The sequence below is a fragment of the Vitis riparia genome, chromosome 10, assembly GCF_004353265.1.
Source record: "Vitis riparia cultivar Riparia Gloire de Montpellier isolate 1030 chromosome 10, EGFV_Vit.rip_1.0, whole genome shotgun sequence".
Lineage (NCBI taxonomy): Eukaryota > Viridiplantae > Streptophyta > Magnoliopsida > Vitales > Vitaceae > Vitis > Vitis riparia.
The window spans coordinates 14,483,074-14,502,295 of record NC_048440.1 but is presented as its reverse complement, the minus strand read 5'-3'; the positions used below and the strand labels follow the sequence as shown (position 1 = coordinate 14,502,295).

Below are 19,222 nucleotides of genomic sequence, written 5' to 3'. Positions count from 1 at the left end.
ATGAAAGCAATTACAACAACAGTAAGTAAGATGAACTCATTCAATGTATGCTAGAATCAATTTTTATTGTGTTAAAAAAATGCATTTGTTATATAAAATAAAACATAAACTTAGTTGTTCAACAGGGTCATCATCATACTTGCCTTACAAAGAGCTTTACAGGGTCATCACTCTTTCCTCCAAATAAGATAAGACCCACAGAACACCTACTTTTTTCAGTTTCAGAATATTGTAGTAGCTTCTGTTTGAGATATAGAACTAAAACAGACGTAATTTGGACTTCTTTTTTGTTTTTTCCTCCTCTTTTTTTGGAAGGGAAAGTGGTGGGAGGAGAGAGAGTGAGCATACAGAAGATTAAACTTCAAAGATTCAGATTATACTGCAAAAAGTTGCAGGTTAAAGGGAGTACCCAAAATCAACTACATGAGACAACCAACATAGTGAGCTCGAGGATATTTCTTCTGTAGTTGTGGCCACTGCACAAAGAATTGATCAGCCATGCGTAACTTGTATAGAAGCAAGCCACTTAAAGAGAGCCTCCTCACCCTTGCTATACTCTCAACATAAAATGTAGATGACCATCTAATCCCCACTACCTGCAAGGAACATAAAGAAAATGATGAATGATGAATTCCATGACCATCTTAAAGAAGCAACAATTCAAATTTTAAGATTATCCAGATGACAATGAAACAGGCTTTCAAGGTTAAGCATCTAAACCTTAAAAAGGAATGCAATTACACATAGAGGAAGACAAGTCCCAGGACCATTGCATAGAATCTGGAAGAACACAAAACTTTCCACTGAATTACTTAAAGTCAGATAAATACCAAAGTAACTGCAAGTATTGGGAAAAAAGACAAGAAGTACAAGGACAGATATAGCACCACTTGAGGTCTGATTTTAATCATTATCCATAGGGCATGGGCAATAGCAATGATGGTAGTCCCCACAGAAGTTACATATGATTGACCAACTTCCCGGCTTCGATAGATCTGCATGAACTGAGCACTCTCAAGCGCCTCATCCCCCGTCTGAGATAATAAGTCACAACTAACTCAAGAAGATATTTTTCTGAATAAAACAGCAACAGTTCACAGGAAAAGAAAGGGAAGATTGAATGGTCTTTGACATGGACAATCCAAAGAAAAACATAATCGGCTTTAACTTTCTACAGCAAAGAGCTAACATGTAAAAGATCAAATAAAGAAAATGTACTAAGAAAAATAGAGTGTGGTCCATTTGATGGAAGCAATGCAGGAATTGATCCAAAGACATAAATGCTCACATCTTCTTAGCTATTCTTCCCTCCACTATCAAGAGAAAAGGAACTACTAATGTACATGATGAATCTACAGAAGGTTGACAACTCAACAACTACAACATTTTAAGTCACTGAAATCTAGAATTAGTTTTAATCTTTAATTTCTACACCAAGTGATTTGGTGCCTTCAATTTAGTTACTATGATTTTTTTATTTTGTGCCATTAGATCATTCAGAGTGTAGTTTTCCCATCTTAGACTCTCTGTTTTGTCTGTAGCTATGATACTATTCCTCTTTGAGTTGTATTCAGACAGTTGCCTTTTAAATTCAGTTACTTTGTGATGGATATCTGCAATGTATAATGCACCTTCTGAGAGCTTTTATTTGAGATCTGGAGTTTGACTTGGTTTACTTAAGTTTTATTCTGCAGCATACTTTTTGTTATGGTTTTGATGTGTTATAATCTTTTAAAATGCATATATCCTTTATCATAGAGTTTGATTCTTATCTTAGGATTATTTGCTTTTGCTTTAGTAATTCTGTTTTCCACTTCATTCTGGACTATACATGGGCTGCCACACCACATGCAGGATATCTGGTTTTGGGTTCCGATGGTAATACACACAAAGAAAACAACAAAACAACATCCTGCAAAATTTAAATTAGACATTCCATTTTCTTCCTCCAAGGCTGTTCACAAAGGGAAAAAAAAAAAGCCTAAGTAGCATCTAGGCAAGGCCCAATGAGACCCAAAGCAACTGATTTGTTAATTTTCTCCTCCCAAATACTAAAGAAGAGTTGGATTCTCACAATACTATTGCCTCTGGCAGGGCAACAACACACTTCAGCATAAACCAAACAACAACAAATCAAGATAGAAAATTAACTCCAAACTGACAAGAGAAAGGCTCACACCCTCCACTTCCATCTTGGACACAACACATTCATTGTTCATCCACTTTCCAATATTTTGCTCAACTGAGCAACAAGAATGCTACCATCTGACCTCTGCAGCTAAGACTACTTTGCCTTTCACCACCTCAAAGAAGACCTAGACCACCCACATGGAACATCTGCACATAAAAACACTAAGTCCCCACAAAACTCACACTTACTTGGATTTCTCAATACTAAGCCCTGCAGAATCTCCTCACAGGCCAGTTGATTATATAAAATTCATCAAAGGAAGAAAAACAAAACACACACGTACCACAAAAAGAATCATTCATGCTCCTAACTTTTTCTAGATTTACCTTGAACCTGATACATGATAACAGCAACTACTGATCTCTGAAAATTATTTTGTTGCTCTCAAGTGTCCGCATTTACTTCCAAGAAGTTCAGAAAAAAAACATAGTCACTTGGCTCCTTATCAAAGAAATTACCCTGTAGATAAGAAGATGACATTTAAACACAAGATATTTCTCATTCCAATGGAGAAGTCTTGGGAGCTCAGCAACCTAAACAACTGGGATACCTAGGAATGTTTAAGTTGGGATACCTCTATGATCAAAATCAACTCACACTCTTTGAGACAATATCCTTTTTACCACTCCATGATGCCAATCTTCTCAAGAAGCTCTATATCATCAAAAACCAAATGGAACTAAGGTGTGAAATACCTAGAGAAAATTCAACCCATTTGTTGGTTCAAAACTTATCAGCAACAAAGATGATATGAAAAATGGCAAGCCCTGAGACATCAGTGAAAAAAGAAAAATTAAGCACATGCAGGAACACAGATGGCACTACACAAGGTTGGCATGGCCACGTAAAGGTTTTCACATGTACTATAAGGGGAGCAATTAAGACAAACGAAGACTAGTTTTTTTTTTTAATAGGTAACAAACAAAGACTAGTTAAATGTAATCTACCATATCAACTAAGGATTTCTCCATCGAATGTGCCTTTTGAAGACTCATATTATCAGTGGCAGCAGCAATGTAGAATCTAGGTGTAAATCTGTCTTTCTGCAGCATGGATAAGAGATTTAGCATCTCAGCTGTGTGACCCCCTACATCAGCAGCAAAGGCAATTATGAGGATGAAGATAATAACAGTTATCATTATTATACTGATAGCAGACTCAAGACCCACCTGAACCTAGAACAATGAGGGTACTGACGGATTGTGGAGCAGTATTGTGCAATGGTTTGCCGCTTTGATACATAATATATAGAACACGAGTCGATATTACGGTGATGATGGTAACAAGAACAAGGATGGTAGCATTCGATGTCATTGCAGAGAAGCAACAACCACTGCCTTTTTCCATTTCAATAAGTCTGAAGCCAAAACAACAATAGAAAGATGGTCAAAAAAAGCAAACCAAACTAGAGGCTTGGATTATTAAAGATAATAAATTCTTACAGAAAATCATGACAACTCATGTGTTCAGCATGATTTGCCCAGTCAAACAATTAATAATAAAAATGGGATTTCATATATGCATGACATTACTTTAACTTGACTGTATATTATATTATGCAATCAATAAAACACTTTGTACATAAACCTTATAAAATGAATTGCATTCATGCACAACCACATAGAGAAAGTGTGTGCATACATATATAAATACGTACATACATGTAGGCATACATAATTTTTTTTTTTGATAGGTAAATAAAAATATATATTAAAAGCACTAGCAAAACGGCGCATTGGAGTACTAGAGGCTTGGATTATTAAAGATAATAAATTCTTACAGAAAATCATGACAACTCATGTGTTCAGCATGATTTGCCCAGTCAGACAATTAATAATTTTTTTTTTTTTTGATAAGTAAGCAAGGATTTCATTAAAAAGGCTAATCGCCACAAAGCATACAGGGAGTATACAAGCTGGCTACAGCCCAAAAAAGAAAAGGACCAGAAAGAACTACCTCCCCTCAAGTGGAAGCTATCCACTCCAAGAAACCTATAAGGGAGAAAGACTCCTCATCTAAATACACTTTGGCCCAATTCCACAGGTTACAAACAAAAGAATTCTTTAATCTCTGAATATTCAACTCACCCCCCCTAAAAGCTAATCTATTCCTCTCCTTCCAAACCGTCCAAAAAATACATAACGAAATGGATTTCCAAATCTTTTTCCTTTTCTTCCCTACAAATGAGCCCCTCCAGGAGATAAGAGTCTCCTTTACAGTTTCTGGTAGAACCCACTTGATATCTATCAACCCAAAAATAATATCCCAAAGGACTCTAGTCACTATACAGTGTAAAAGAATATGATTTACATTCTCTTCTTCACAGCCACACAAAAAACAACAATTTGGTAGTTGCACCCCTCTAATCTGAAGTCTATCCAGAGTGAGCACCTTCTCCCAAGTGGCCTCCCAAGCAAAAAAACAGACTTTAGTTGGCACCCTATCCACCCATATTTTCTTTGCGGGAAACACTGTGGCATTAGGTTTATCCAACAGTCTATAAGCATCTTTAACCCTGAAAAAGCCATTCCTTCCTTGCCTCCAGTTAACAGAGTCATCCCCCAATGCAGGCCTATGACCCCTCAAAGTATTGAGCAAATCACCAACCATGTCCAACTCCCAGTCATTAAAGTCCCTCTCAAAAACAAGATTCCACTCTCCATGGCCCGAATCTTGATCCCACATTTCCTGAATCGTGGCATCTCTATGCGCAGCTAGAACAAAAAGATTGTTGAAACATTGGGACAACGGAGTATCAGTGCACCATCTGTCTTTCCAAAATTTAATTTTGGAACCCTTCCCAACTATAAAAGCCAAATTCTCCCAACACCAATCTGATTCTTTCATAATCTCCTTCCAAACCCCTACTCCCGCCGCCCCATTGACCTTCTTAGGCCTCCATCCATGTTCCTCTTGCCCATATTTCGTAGAGATTACTTGTTTCCAAAGGTTATCCTTTTCACAAGCAAACCTCCAAATCCACTTGCCCAACAAAGCTCTATTCAATGTGGCTATTCTCCTTAACCCTAGCCCACCATTGAGTTTTTCTGAACAGACCACATCCCATTTGACTAGATGAACTTTTCCTCCCAAGTGTCCACCCCCCCAAAGGAAATCTCTTTGGGTTTTCTCCACTCTTTTAGCAACGGCCTTGGGCATGCGGAAGATAGACAGTTGGTAGATTGGCATACTAGCCAAAGTACTTTTTATGAGAGTGATCCTCCCCCCTTTGGAGATGTACTGTCTTTTCCAAAGAGCAAGTCTCCTCCTGACCCTCTCCTCCACTCCATCCCATATAGAAGAAGCCCTATTGGGGGCCCCTAAGGGGAGCCCCAAATAGTGAGAGGGCAAAGACCCCACCCTGCACCCTAACTCAGCTGCCAACTCAAGAATCTCCTCCACTTCTCCAACTGGGATGATTTCGCTTTTGGCTAGATTAATACGAAGTCCCGAGGCCGCTTCAAACCAAAAGAGAAGCCAACTTAAATGAGATACTTGCTCTTTGCTCGCCTCACAAAACACAATGGTATCATCAGCAAAAAATAGATGAGAGATATTCAATGAAGATCTTCTACCACCCCGAATATTGCACCCTGTTAGATATCCCCCCTCCACCGCTCTCCTGATAAGGACGTCCAGAATCTCCATTCCCATAACAAAGAGGTAAGGGGATAAAGGATCCCCTTGACGAAGCCCTCTAGTGCTAGGGAAAAACCCAACTGGCACTCCATTAACAAGAATAGAGAATTTAGCAGAAGACACACAGTTCCACATCCATCCCACCCACTTGGTCCCAAAGCCCATTTTTTGGAGGACCTTCATTAAGAATTTCCAATTGATGCTGTCATACGCTTTTTCTATATCCAATTTGCAGATAATACCCTTTTCCTTTCTCTTCTGCCACGAATCTATCACCTCATTAGCAATTAAGGAAGCATCCAGAATTTGTCTTCCCATAACAAAGGCATTCTGAGCGCCAGATACCACCTTACCAATCACCTTCTTGAGCCTATTAGCTAAGACTTTAGCCAAAAGTTTGTAGAGTCCCCCCAATAGGCTAATTGGTCTAAAGTCTCCCAGGTCCTCCGCCCCGCTTTTCTTAGGGATCAACACCAAGAAGGTGTTGTTGAGGCTCCTAACAGAGGCATTATGTTCATAAAACTCTTTAAACATCTCCATGATCTCCTCTTTTGTGAATTCCCATACATTTTGCCAAAAGGCTACAGTAAAGCCATCCGGGCCTGGGGCTTTATCCCCATTCATCTCCATCAATGCCGAATGGATCTCACCCTCTGAAAATGGTACTTCCAGACTCTCTGCTTCTTGCTGGCTGATGCAATCCACCTGGATGCTACCAATATCCGCCTGCCATACCATGTCTTCAGAAAGCACCTGCTGAAACGAGTTCACAACTCCTTCTCTCACCTCCTGCTCCTCTATCAGCCACTCCCCATTAACCTTAATTCTGCCCATAGTGTTGTTCCTTCGGTGTGCACTAGCCATTCTATGGAAGAACCCCGTATTTCTGTCCCCCTCCCTTAACCAAATCTCCCTTGAATGCTGTCTCCAATGGGCTTCCTCCAACAGCACCCATTTCTTAAATGAGTCCTTGGCTTCCTTTTTTAAGTCAGCTTCCTCCACAGTCAAGTTTCTCTCACTTTCCACCCTATCCCAATGGTCTACTTGCTCTAAAGCTGCAGCTTTATTGGTCTCCAGCCTCCCAAAAACCTCTTTGTTCCAAACTCTCAGATTCTTTTTAATTTCCTTCATTTTAACATTCAATCTGAAGCTAGCGCTGCCCCTGACCTCAATCTCCTGCCACCATGATCTCACCATGTCCTTAAACCCCTCAACCTTCAGCCACATATTTTCAAATCTAAACGGGGTGGGGCCTCTACTAATTCCACCCCCCTCTAACACGATTGGGAAATGGTCAGAAATTGGACGAGATAACCTGATCTGAGTGACTCCATTAAACTGATCTAACCAGCTTTGGGAGACTAAAAATCTGTCAAGCCTCGCCCACGCCTGATTATTAAAACCCCCATTCCAGGTGAACTCTCCCCCCTGTAGAGGCAAATCCACCAGCTCTAATTCATCCACCGTCTCTGCAAATCTCCTCATGGCTGAACTGATTCTACTTTGACTACTCCTTTCTTGCTGAAACATAATAACATTGAAGTCTCTACCAAGACACCAGGGATCGTCCCAAAGACCTCTTATCGCCCCAAGTTCCTCCCACATACCTTCCCTTTCCGCTTTAGTAAAAGGACCATACACTCCCGTAAAAACCCAAGAAGCCCCATTTTCAATAGTCTTGAATCTACAAGACAGAGTAAAAAGGCCCTCCTCCCAATCCAATATATCCAAGACCCTCTTGTCCCACCAAATCAAAATGCCACCCGCAGCCCCCTCCGCATTAAGGACTCTCCAGTCTAAAAATCTTCCTGTACCCAGGCTTCTCACAATGCCTTCCGACATCTCCTGAATCTTGGTTTCTTGAATACACATTAGGTCCACCCTCTTACTCCTTATAAAGTTCTTAATAATTTTCCTCTTAGAGCTGTCATTAGCTCCCCTCACATTCCAACTTATAATCTTCAGCTTCATTGGACAACTATCATCTGATCCCCCTTGCCCTGAACAGGACCTTTCTGTTTATTCCCCCCCTCGTAATTGACGGAGCATTCCAGCCTCTTTAGTTCCCTTTCGAATTTGGTTTTCTCCAAGAGCTCCTTGCTGTGAATCTTTTCCCTCCTCTTTCTGATTTTAGTCAGAAAGTTCAGTATCTCCCTCTCCAACCCCTCCGTAGAGAATCCCAGAAATTCACTAAATTTTGCTAAACTGCCATCCTCCCATAGTTCCTCTTTCTCATTTTCATTGACTTGAGGTCCTGATGCATCAGCATACCCCTCCTTGCCCCTAGCCTTGCCTCGGACTTTATTGGCCTCTCCCAACTTCCAGGATCCCTTCTCTTTTTCGACATTCCCCTCATAGACTGTTAGCCAAGTTGACTTATCCCCCCATAACTCCTCCTCTAAACCCCCTGGATGATCAAAAGACTCCCCCTCTAGAGCCCGATCAAAATTAGAAGAAGGAAAAGAAGAATCCCCCATAGCCCGGTTTCCTTTAAGGTTGGAACTCAGGACATACCTCTTGGCTTCTTCTTTAAGCGCACGGTCAGTCAAGGATAGGCCTTCAGCCCTCTGATCCCTTCTGATCTCTACTGGCTCCCAACACAGCAATGGATCCTCTGGACTGGATCCTATTTTAGAGACGACACAGCCCAAAAGACCAGCCTTCTCTTGGGCAGCAATTGGGCCCTCCCTTTCCCAACCATCCAATTCTGCACTAGAGGGGCAGCCCATCTCAGCAGCCCAGTTAGATGGACCTGTCTCTGCCTCCCCTGCCATCTTTGACTTTCCTTTTAATTTTCGGCCCAGAAGCCCATCAAGCTTAACCAGCCCACCTTCCTTCTCCTGCTCCTTAATAAACTTGTTTGGGCCATATGAAGACGACCCAACCATTTTACCATTTGAGTAATCCCAATTCCCAGACGACGGGCCATAGGCTTGGTTCCCGGGCCCTAAGTCCGGCCCATACTCCTGCAAAGCCTTCCCATCGTCTGGCAGGAGCAGTCCCTCGGTTCCCGCTCCTCTCAAATCCTTCCCCACGCTCTTCTCCGCGCGTGAAAGCACCTCATCCCTGTCCTTGGTTCTCCTGGTGCTTTCCGCCGCGGAAAAGCTCCTTCTCACCACAGGTCTAACTTCCCACCACAGCGACAAGGAGTAGACCTCCTCCTCTACCTGAATTTCTAACATACTCGGTCTAATATCGCCTCTTAGCTTGACCAGAATCCTAGCCCATTGAATTTCCCCATCGTCCTTGTCCGTTCATCAATTTCGACAAATCCCCCACATTCATCCCCTATTTTCTTCAATATCGTCGGGCTCCATAACGAGATTGGCAGACCAAAGATCTTAAGTCAGGCTTCCTGAATCGTCACCTCCTCTACCCAGCAGCCCGTCTTTGAGTTCCAGCGGTCTAAACTCAAATGAACTCCTCCTATTGCTCTGCTCCCCGATGAGGCCACTCTGTGAGCCTCTTTTATATCTTCAAACTCCAACAAGACCTTACCTCGTTCCAGCTTAGCCAGCCCTAGCTTGCTTTTTAAGCCCCACGAGCTCGCCCAAAGCCTCCCCAGCCTCTCCATATTTTCTTCTTGCTTTTTGTTGGATTTCCAGCTCGCGACAAGGCAGTGTTCCAACTTCTGTAAGTTTCCGGCCAACTCCTCCCTCGAGACCTTCATCTTGATCGCATTTATGCCTTTCCAGTTGGAGTGCTTGACTACTTCTGCGTATGACTTCGCCGGAGAGGTTTTTGCGCCGGCCCGATCTTCCTGAATCTCCATTCTTCTTCCAGCCAGCTTTTCCATTTGACAAATCATCTCCGCCATGTCCGTCCAACCTTTTCTGTCCCTCCTACCTCTCGGTAAGAAGATGCAGAACCTTCTGCGTTCCAGATCTACCACCCCCAACTTTAAAAAGCCACCCGCGCTGTTGGAGCCCCGAGCCAAGGTGAACCGCTTTCCTCTTTCTCTCCACTCCTTCTCCCATTTCCCTTCTTCTTCGTCACGTATACAATGGATTAACCCTTCCTTAAAAAACCCTAAGCTTTCCAGCCCTAAGCGAACCCATGTCGAGACCCCCCTCTTCTTTTCCACGATGAGGATCTGACGCCGTCCTTTCCTTTCGTCGAGAGCAAGCTCGAAGGTCTTAGATTCCACCGAGAAGCACCGCTTTCGACTCGCCTCGCCGGACTCCTCATTGTCGCCGTCGCACGCGCCTTCACTCGCCCTCACGCCCCCTCTCTCTCTCACTCCCTCTCTCTCTCTCTCTCCCATGCTGATTTAAGTCAGACAATTAATAATAAAAATGGGATTTCATATATGCATGGCATTACTTTAACTTGACTGTATATTATATTATGCAATCAATAAAACACTTTGTACATAAACCTTATAAAATGAATTGCATTCATGCACAACCACATAGAGAAAGTGTGTGCATACTTATATAAATACGTACATACATGTAGGCATACATAATTTTTTTTTTTTTTTTGATAGGTAAATAAAAATATATATTAAAAGCGCTTGCAAAACAGCGCATCGGAGCACACACAAAGTATACAAGGATAGGCAAGTCAAGCAAGAGGGGAGAGAAAAAGCAAAAAACCTACCACCCTACTCAATAAAACCAACACCGCCCCCCACCCCCTGCAAGAAACCTCATAAGAAACAAAACAACTCCCTCACAAGACAACTGTAGAACCCCCGTTATTCCTCCTCTTTCCCCTGAAGAAGCACGGAGAGCTATTGTAACTAACAGCGCACTCAAGCTTCCGTAATTCCCTCTCAAGATGGGAAGCCAAATTCCTTTCCGCCTGAGATCTTAACCCCATGCCCTTTTCTTTCCCCCATATTCTTCAGAAAGGAATACATAAATACATACAAACATCCAAACATACACGCATATAGTACATATATAAAAGGTGCATAACAAGCATTACCTCTAATCAAGAACAAATTTTTTTTATAGCATTAGATCAAATTTCTTATGATAAAAATCTATTCTTTTTGACTCAGAATTATAGCAACAATTATATTGCCATTTTAATTTTGTTTTAGGCCACTAATGAATATTGTATTCTCATCTTGTTTACATGGAAAAAATATTTGTAGTAAAGGAATCACCTTTTTTTATCACTTTAATGTTCAAATATGTGATGATTCTTTTATCGAGGCAAACAAAATATAGAATATATATGAAGACACTAAAAAGGAGGAAACCCTAGCACATTAGATGTATACATAGAACACCCATGTGCTAGAAAGGGAAAAAAGAAAGAAAAATTAAAAGACTGAACACTATCAACCAAAGAGCCTCTGGCCACCCCCATCTATCAATCAAGTCTCAAAATGACAAGCTACTCTTGTTGAGAGAATACTTAGAACAGGCAAACCAAAACTTAAGGAAGATATCTTTCATCCTTAGTTCTCAAATCTCCAACCCATGAAGGAGTCCCTGATTCCTTTTCTTCCAAATGACCAAAAGAAGACAAAATGTAGTTGTTTTTCAAAATTTCCTCTCATTCTTCCTCATAGAACTTCCTTGTTAGAATGTCCAGGGCTTCTTAACTAATGAAGGTAGCATCCAAGAAACTCCAAAGATGTTAGACAAAAGAACCGATCTTTGAGAATGAAACAGTGAATGAGGATTAGGTTAGTAGACTTCTTTCTCTGTTGGCATAAGAAACAACAATATTATTAAGATTCTGCTCACAATTAGGGTTGTTCGGTTGAATAAAGAGGAAGAGCTTAGAGAAGGGATTGGGTCTTATTTTAAATCCTTGTTTGAGGAACCTCGGGTGAGAAGACCAGATGTGGAGTCAAGTCTGTTTAAAACTCTTGCTGCTTTGGATAATGAGACTTTGGAGGGGCATTTTTCGGAAGAGGAGGTTTACAAAGCTATCTCAGAGTTGGGGGAAGATAAGGCTCCAGGGCCAGATGGTTTTATGTTGGCATTTTGGAAGTTTTGTTGGCCTATCGATAGGGGGGAAGTGATGCAGGTCTTTGAGGAATTCCATGTGCAAAATATTGTTTTTCGTAGCCATAATGCAACTTTTTTAGTGTTTATCCCGAAGAAAGAGGGAGCTAGTGATGTGCAGGATTTTAGACTCATCAGCCTATTGGGGAGTCTTTATAAAATTATTGCCAAAGTCCTAACAAATATGCTAAAAAAAGTGATAGGAAAACTAGTTTCGTACAGTCAGAACGCTTTTGTGGAAGGGAGGCAAATATTAGATGCGGTTTTGGTAGCTAATGAGGCGATAGACTCAAGGAAGCGAAGCGCCAGTGCAGGTTTAGTGTGCAAATTGGACATTGAAAAGGCTTATGATCACGTTAATTGGAGGTTCCTTCTTTCAGTCTTGGAGAAAATGGGGTTTGGGCCCAAGTGGCCTAGTTGGATATTTTTCTGCATATCAACTATGAGAATGGCAGTTTTGGTGAATGGCACTCCCACTGAGTTTTTTTCAACATGTAGAGGCCTAAGGCAAGGAGACCCGCTCTTACCTTATCTATTTGTGCTAATCATGGAAGCTTTTAGTAGCTTAATCTCAAAAGCTGAGGAGAAAGGTTTCATTAGAGGATTCAGGGTAATGGGGAGAAGAGGAGAAGGGGCTTCGGTTTCCCATCTTTTGTTTGTCGACGACACTCTTCTTTTTTGCGAGGATAATAGGAACCAGTTGGTTTTTTGGAAGTGGATTGTTATTTTTTTTGAAGTGGTTTCAGGCCTAAAAATAAATCTGAAGAAAAGTGAAATTATCCCAGTTGGGGGAGTGGAGGATGTGGACAGAGCCGCTGCGGTTTTTGGGTGTAAAGTAGGGAATTTCCCTACTACTTATCTAGGCTTACCTCTTGGAGCCCCTCATAATTCGTGTAGAGTTTGGGATGTGGTAGAGGAAAGATTCAAGAGAAAATTGGCTACTTAGAAAAAACAATATCTTTCTAAGGGAGGTCGTCTTACCCTCATCAAGAGCACCCTCTCAAATCTTCCCATCTATTTTATGTCACTTTTTGTAATCCCGAGAAAAGTGAGACTTAGATTGGAGAAAATTCAAAGGGAGTTCTTGTGGGGAGATTTGGAAAGGAGAAGAAGGATCCACTTGGTAAGATGGACGGCTATTTGCAAAGATAAGAGGTATGGAGGTTTGGGGTTAAGGCACTTGAAGGAATTCAATCATGCTTTGCTTGGCAAATGGCTTTGGAGATTTTCTTTAGAAAGGGAGAGCTTTTGGAGGAAAGTCATTGTTGGTAAATTTGGAGAGGGGGAAGGGGGTTGGACCACTAGAGAAGTAAGGGAGTCCTATGGGATGAGCCTTTGGAAAGACATTAGAAAGGGATGGGAGGAGTTCTTTCTCAGAACTAGTATTCGTATTGGAAATGGTAGACGTACTAGATTTTGGTGGGACTATTGGGTTGGAGGTTCTAAGCTAAAGGAGCTCTTTCCTTTGCTTTTCAGAATTGCAACCCATAATTATGCTGTAATGGCTGATCTTTGGGGGAGACAAGGAGGTGGTGGCGGGGGATGGGAGGTGCACTTTCGAAGACCCTTTCAAGATTGGGAATTGGAGGAGGTAAATCATTTTCTGATTCACATCTCTGCAGTAAAGGTCCAAGAAGGGGAGGATTCTCTAATTTGGAAGATTGAGAGGAAAGGAAAGTTTAGTGTTAAATCTTATTATCGGTCTTTAAAGGTGGAGAACAGCCCCTTATTTCCAGCAAAGGAGGTATGGGGTTCGTGTGCCCCTTTAAGAACTCATTTCTTTGCTTGGGAAGTTGTCTGGGGTAAAATTTCTACTATTAATATGTTAATGAGGAGGGGTTGGTCTATGGTTAATAGATGAAATCTTTGTAAAGAGAATGAGGAATCGGCGGATCATATTCTAATTCATTACGGTAAGACAAGGGAGCTTTGGACTGTGGTGCTCTCTTCTTTTGGGGTGGTGTGGGTGTTCCTGAACTTAGTGAGAAATTTGCTTCTTGAATGGAAAATTAAGGGCCTAGAAAAGAAGAGGAGTGTAGTTTGGAAAATGGAGCCTATTTGTTTGTTTTGGTGTATTTGGGGAGAGCGGAATAGAAGAGTGTTCCAAGAAGAAGAGAAGTCGGATACAAGCTTGAAGAATCTCTTCCTTCGGTCTCTTCTTGAATGGTCTCAACAATTCATGGACGTGGACTATTTCTCTTTTATGAATGTGTTGGGTGGTTGATTTGTTGGTCATCTTTGGCATTTCTAGGTTTTTGTTTCTCCTTTGTTGCCTTGGGTGAGGCTTTCTTTGTATACTGCCGGTGTACATAGGGAGTGCCCCCTGTTTTGGCGTGTTTTATTATGATTTCTTCTCTTGGTCTATCAAAAAAAAAAAAAAGATTCTGCTCCTCTAGTAAGTATTTTTTTCATAACAGCTTCCCATGCAAAAGAAACCACCCTGGACAGTATGCTAGAATCCCACAGCAAAGATGAAAGCAAAAAGGATTGGATCTTGACAATAGCATCCAGTAGAAAATTTTAACCAAAAAAAGAACCCCACTTGGAGATCTTCCACACAAAACCATCACCCTTATCCTTTCTAACTGCATACTGAAAATTGCAAGACATGAAACTCTCCACTGGCTCAAGGTCCCATTCCTAAAAGTTTCTAATGAACATCAGACTCCAAAGACCACTTCCCCTGTTCACACACTCCAATAATCCACCACCAGAGCCTAACTATTGGCAAACCAAGACAACAATCACCAAGAAACAATCCCTGAAAGAAGACTCCCATACTAAACATGGGACCAGGCTTTGGTCCTAAAACCATTACCTACAGAGGTATAAACCACAAGCATCCAAAAAACCATCCAATCCTCTCCTCAAATCCTTGATCCACAATCCCCACATCTTCCTTTAATCACCAACACCTCTCCGTTACCTCAAAACAGTCCTCTACAACTTTCCTCCACAATCCATCTTTGTCATTTGCAAATCTCCAATACCACTTTCCTAGAAAGGGACTATTGAGAATAAGAACTTTTAATTCCTAAACCTTTTGGAGAGAACACAATCTACCATTTTACCATGTGAGTTTTCCTCTCTTCATCCCCTCCTCCATTGACAATCTCTTGGAAGCTTTTTTAATCTATTACAGAAACAAGCTAGCATAACAAAGAAGAAATAAAATAAACTTATAAATTCAGAAGGCTGCTATTGATTGGAGCAAATCTACCCACTTGATAATTCACTCTTCAATTATAGAAGGACTCGCTCTTTAATTGGGTAGGAAAAAAAGAAGGATGCAGGTAAATTCCCTTTTAGTGCCAAGCTTGTATTTAATTAATTTACTATTAGAAATTAAAACAACTTTAGACACCAGAGAAGGACTTGGTTCAAGGGTTTGGGGATGAACGAACAGTGATTAGGAATGAAATAAGGTCGTGATCTTTTTGTAGTCAAGCCTAAGGCTAGCATTGAATGGAGGAGTTTATTCTTCTCCTTTCCTTTTCAGTCCAGGAGTTAGGGAGTTCACTAGGATAGTGATCTTGCATGGCACTGCCTATGCTATTTACTAAGACCTGGGCAAGGAATAATATATTAGCATGGTGTAATAGACAACAAAATTACCTTGGATCAGCAAGAGTTTCAATTTAATGAAGCTTCAGACGGAAAGAATCTAATTTTCACTACACAGCTAAGATTTAATTGAAAATTCCCTCTTTTTGTTTTTTTTTTGACAGGTAATTGAAAATTCACTGTTAATCATAACTACGTTTAGATATAATTAGTATTCACATCCTACAAGTCCTGAAATATAATATTGGAACAGTATCACAGTAATTTCAAATTCTCCAGCATTTTAACTGCACTTTTCCAGATGCAATGCACTGAAGTCTCCTTAGAATGTTGCTTACACCTTGTTTCTAACAATATATGTAGGAGTCAGTTTTCAGAAAATTACTAGCCATTTAAAATCTCCTTTCATTTTTCCCCTTTTGATCAGATACTCATTTAAAATCATCTCCCAACTAAAAGTTATGCAACAATGTTCGCTGCTCACTTCTGATAAAAAAAAAAAAAATGTTGGCTGCTCACTGAAAAAAACAAAACAAAACCTTCTTTTGTCCCCCTCAAGTATACTTGCACTCCTAGATTGCCAATTCCACTCAGTCAATTTCTTGTGAAAGGCCAATCTTGCTTTTGTCAAAACTAAAGGTAGGAAAAGTCATGGAAACGTGATTGCTACTTTCTATGATCAGAGAACTGTATTGTCTAAGCTCTAAGCTGACCTGGTTTTGGATGAAATGGGGAGAGAAGGTCGCTGTAATGAATAAAATGTCAAGAATTTCCACTTTTCATAAGCATGATGTTAATTATATTAATTTAAATATATCATGAGAATGGGCAATGTGAACCACAAAAACAGCCCAAAACCTGAATGCAAAGCAAAGTTTGGAAGTAATGAACAAATGGAGAAAAAGCTTCCAAAGGCATTAAGTATATCCAAGAAATAAATCTAGCAGAGACATCTGAATCTGGAAATGCAAGCCAATAATTGGTCGCATGGCTCTGGTTTCTTTTGTAATGCAATCAGATACACTATCCTTAAACATGAACAGACTCCTGATTTAATGTTGTCAAATGAATGATCTCAAATGACATTTTGCAAAATTATGTCTTTTGTGGTTAGTACTCAGCATATGTAAGGGAGGCTGGACAGAGCAGCTCTACACAATAATGCAACTAAAGAGGATTATTTCTCTCTTTGAAATTTTATGCCAAGATGTTAATTTAATTTCCACCCCCACCTTTCTGGGAAGAGGTACAAATTGTTAATATTGCCACCCTAGACATCTGGTACGTATCCATGCTCACGCAGACGAGCAGTCAATGAGTTTAATCCAGCATATATGGAGTAGGCTTCTGGATGGGCTCGATCAGCCGAAACAAAAACATGCACACCATTTTTGAGCTCAATCCAGCTACATCCTGGTGTCTTCCTCACATTTTGTTGCCTCATTGTATGCCTCACTTCTAACACCTCTTCATATCGGCCAACAGCTCCATAAACATTTGACATTAATACATAACTTCCACAATGCTCAGGTTCAAGCTCAAATACACGTTGAGCAGCAACCTCGGCCAGAACAGCATGTTTGTGGAGCCGACATGCTGCTAGCAAAGCCCTCCATACCACAGGGTTTGCCTCAATTGGCATTGTCAATGCCAACTCATAAGCCTCATCAAGCTGCCCAGCCCGACCAAGCATGTCAATCACACATGTATAGTGCTCAATGGTTGGAGCAACATCATACTTTGACTTCATTTGCCCCAAGAAGTTACGGCCTTGGCTCACAAAGCCTGCATGGCTACAAGCTGACAGAACTCCAACAAAAGTAACTTCATCGGGTTTAAGTTGTACCTCACACATGCGAGAAAACATTTCTAATGCCTCATTACCATATCCATGCATGCCATAACCCATAATCATAATGTTCCATGAAGCCACATCCTTATTGCTCATCCTTTCAAAAACCAAGTGAGCATCCCTCATACTCCCACATTTTGCATACATGTCAATAACAGCATTCTTCAGTAAAACATCATCAATATCTTTACCATCCTTCCCCAACCCACTAACAATCATGTACCCATGGATCTCTCTACCATGCATCAATGCTGCTAAATGAGAGCAAGCTGGAAGGACAGTTGTGACTGTGACCAAATCAGGCTGAATCCCTGCACCCAGCATCCTATCAAGAAGCCTTAGAGTTCCATCATGATCACCACACTGTTCATGAACAGATACAATTGAGTTCCATGAGAATATATCCTTCTCTCTCATCATCTCAAAAATCTCCAATGCATCTTCAATGCACTTGCATTTCCCATACATATCAATCAATGAGTTTGAAACAGCAACACCTGAATCATACCCCATTTTCATGGCAAACCCATGAATTATTCTGCCATTATTCAAATCTCCCATCACAGCAAAAACTGATAAGACCCCAGTAACAGTGAATCTACTTGGAACAACACTCTCATCATTCATCCTCCTAAAAGTCTCCAACACCATCTCAAACTGACCAATCTGTGCATACCCATTAACCATAGCATTCCATAGCACAACATCTCTTATTGGCAATTCCTCAAATGCTACTTGTGCATGCTCCATCAGACCAAATTTCAAATAACAATTTACCAAAGCACTACCAATGAAGACATCCAATTCCAATCCAAATTTGAACAACAACCCATGAATCTTTTTAATCTCCAAAACATCAAGGCAAGCTTTGATTGCACATGGGAAGGTGAACTTATCTGGAATAACACCCTCATTCCGCATCTTTTGATAGAATTCAAACCCCTCTTCAGGAAAACCATTGGTGATGAACCCAGATATGATTGCATTAAAAGCAAACACATTTATTTCATGGGTGGGGTCGCTGAAGATTGACAAAGCAAAGTTCATTTGATTACACTTGGAGTACATGTTGATAAGGCTTGTGATAGAAAGCGGGGAGTTGAGGAAGCCATTGATAAGCATATATGAGTGGATTTCTTTGCCTTTGGCAAGGTTCTTGTGGTGGGCAGAGGCTTGCAATGAAGCAATGCATGTGGTGAGATTGTAGGGTTGTTGGAAAGATTGAATTGCGGTGGATATGGAAGAGAAGTTGAAAAACAAAGGAGACTTCTTGATTATAATTCCAAAGAAGCATGTTCTTTTGTTCATTTAATATGCGTTCAATATTAGCTGAAACTGGATTTGAAAAGTTGAATCCCGTATCTTGTTTCTTAATGGTACAAACGAGAGAGGAAGCCAACAGATCAAATACTCATCACTTGAAGCTAGAAAAACTAAAACAAATTACACACCCAAAAACCTTCCCCAATCTCATGGTTCAAAAACAAAACCCTAACTTTATTTCAGCTAGAAAAGAAGTCACAAGAAACAGAGTACAAATGAGAACAAAAGATTGACTGACCTGAATCGACCAGTTAAACGCAGAAGCAAATCCCAAGGCTAATCTGCGTGAAACGAAAAAACAACTGAGTATTTTTTGACGAGATTTGGAAATTCTAGATCAAGGATTATAGAGATAGTAATCGGAACTACGGATCGCACCGGAGGGAGAGAGAGAGAAAGAAAGAGAGGCAGAGCCTGCGTGATTATTAACAGCGTTGGAGTTGCCAAAAAAAAAAACTGATAAATTATAATGTAATATTTCAGAACATGTATTTTAATTTCTTTTTCTTTCGAGAAAAATTATACTTTGATAGTTTAAATCGAAATAAATACACACAAATCTCACTTTTCCCTATGTGTTTTCGACAGCAATTTTATTTCAAGTTTTAGAAAACCTAAAAATACATCGTAAATTCATTATCAAACGTACTCTGTATTTCATCTTAAAATATTATTTTCTATTCA

General features: G+C 40.5%; 2 protein-coding genes across 3 annotated transcripts; both read right to left on the bottom strand.

Moving 5' to 3' along the window:
• Positions 1 to 66: 66 nt before the first annotated feature.
• LOC117923690 (UDP-N-acetylglucosamine transferase subunit ALG14 homolog) lies at positions 67 to 18,956 on the bottom strand. 2 transcript variants are annotated; one of them, XM_034842101.1, is made up of 7 exons: positions 18,917 to 18,956; positions 18,777 to 18,819; positions 3,361 to 3,548; positions 3,139 to 3,278; positions 888 to 1,034; positions 721 to 780; positions 67 to 596 (listed from the first exon to the last, which is right to left on the bottom strand). In XM_034842101.1, the coding sequence occupies exons 3-7, from the start codon at positions 3,536 to 3,538 to the stop codon at positions 420 to 422; spliced, it is 702 nt and encodes a 233-aa protein (XP_034697992.1). In that variant the 5' UTR covers positions 3,539 to 3,548; positions 18,777 to 18,819; positions 18,917 to 18,956; the 3' UTR covers positions 67 to 419. The 2 variants fall into 2 exon arrangements, with proteins under 2 accessions (XP_034697992.1, XP_034697993.1); XM_034842102.1 differs by lacking the exon at positions 18,917 to 18,956 and having other exon boundaries at positions 18,773 to 18,792.
• Positions 3,471 to 18,909, bottom strand: LOC117923685 (pentatricopeptide repeat-containing protein At3g14730). The gene is made up of 2 exons (XM_034842096.1): positions 16,596 to 18,909; positions 3,471 to 3,548 (listed from the first exon to the last, which is right to left on the bottom strand). Exon 1 carries the CDS (start codon positions 18,521 to 18,523, stop codon positions 16,634 to 16,636), a length of 1,890 nt encoding a protein of 629 aa, XP_034697987.1. The 5' UTR covers positions 18,524 to 18,909; the 3' UTR covers positions 3,471 to 3,548; positions 16,596 to 16,633.
• Positions 18,957 to 19,222: the final 266 nt, after the last annotated feature.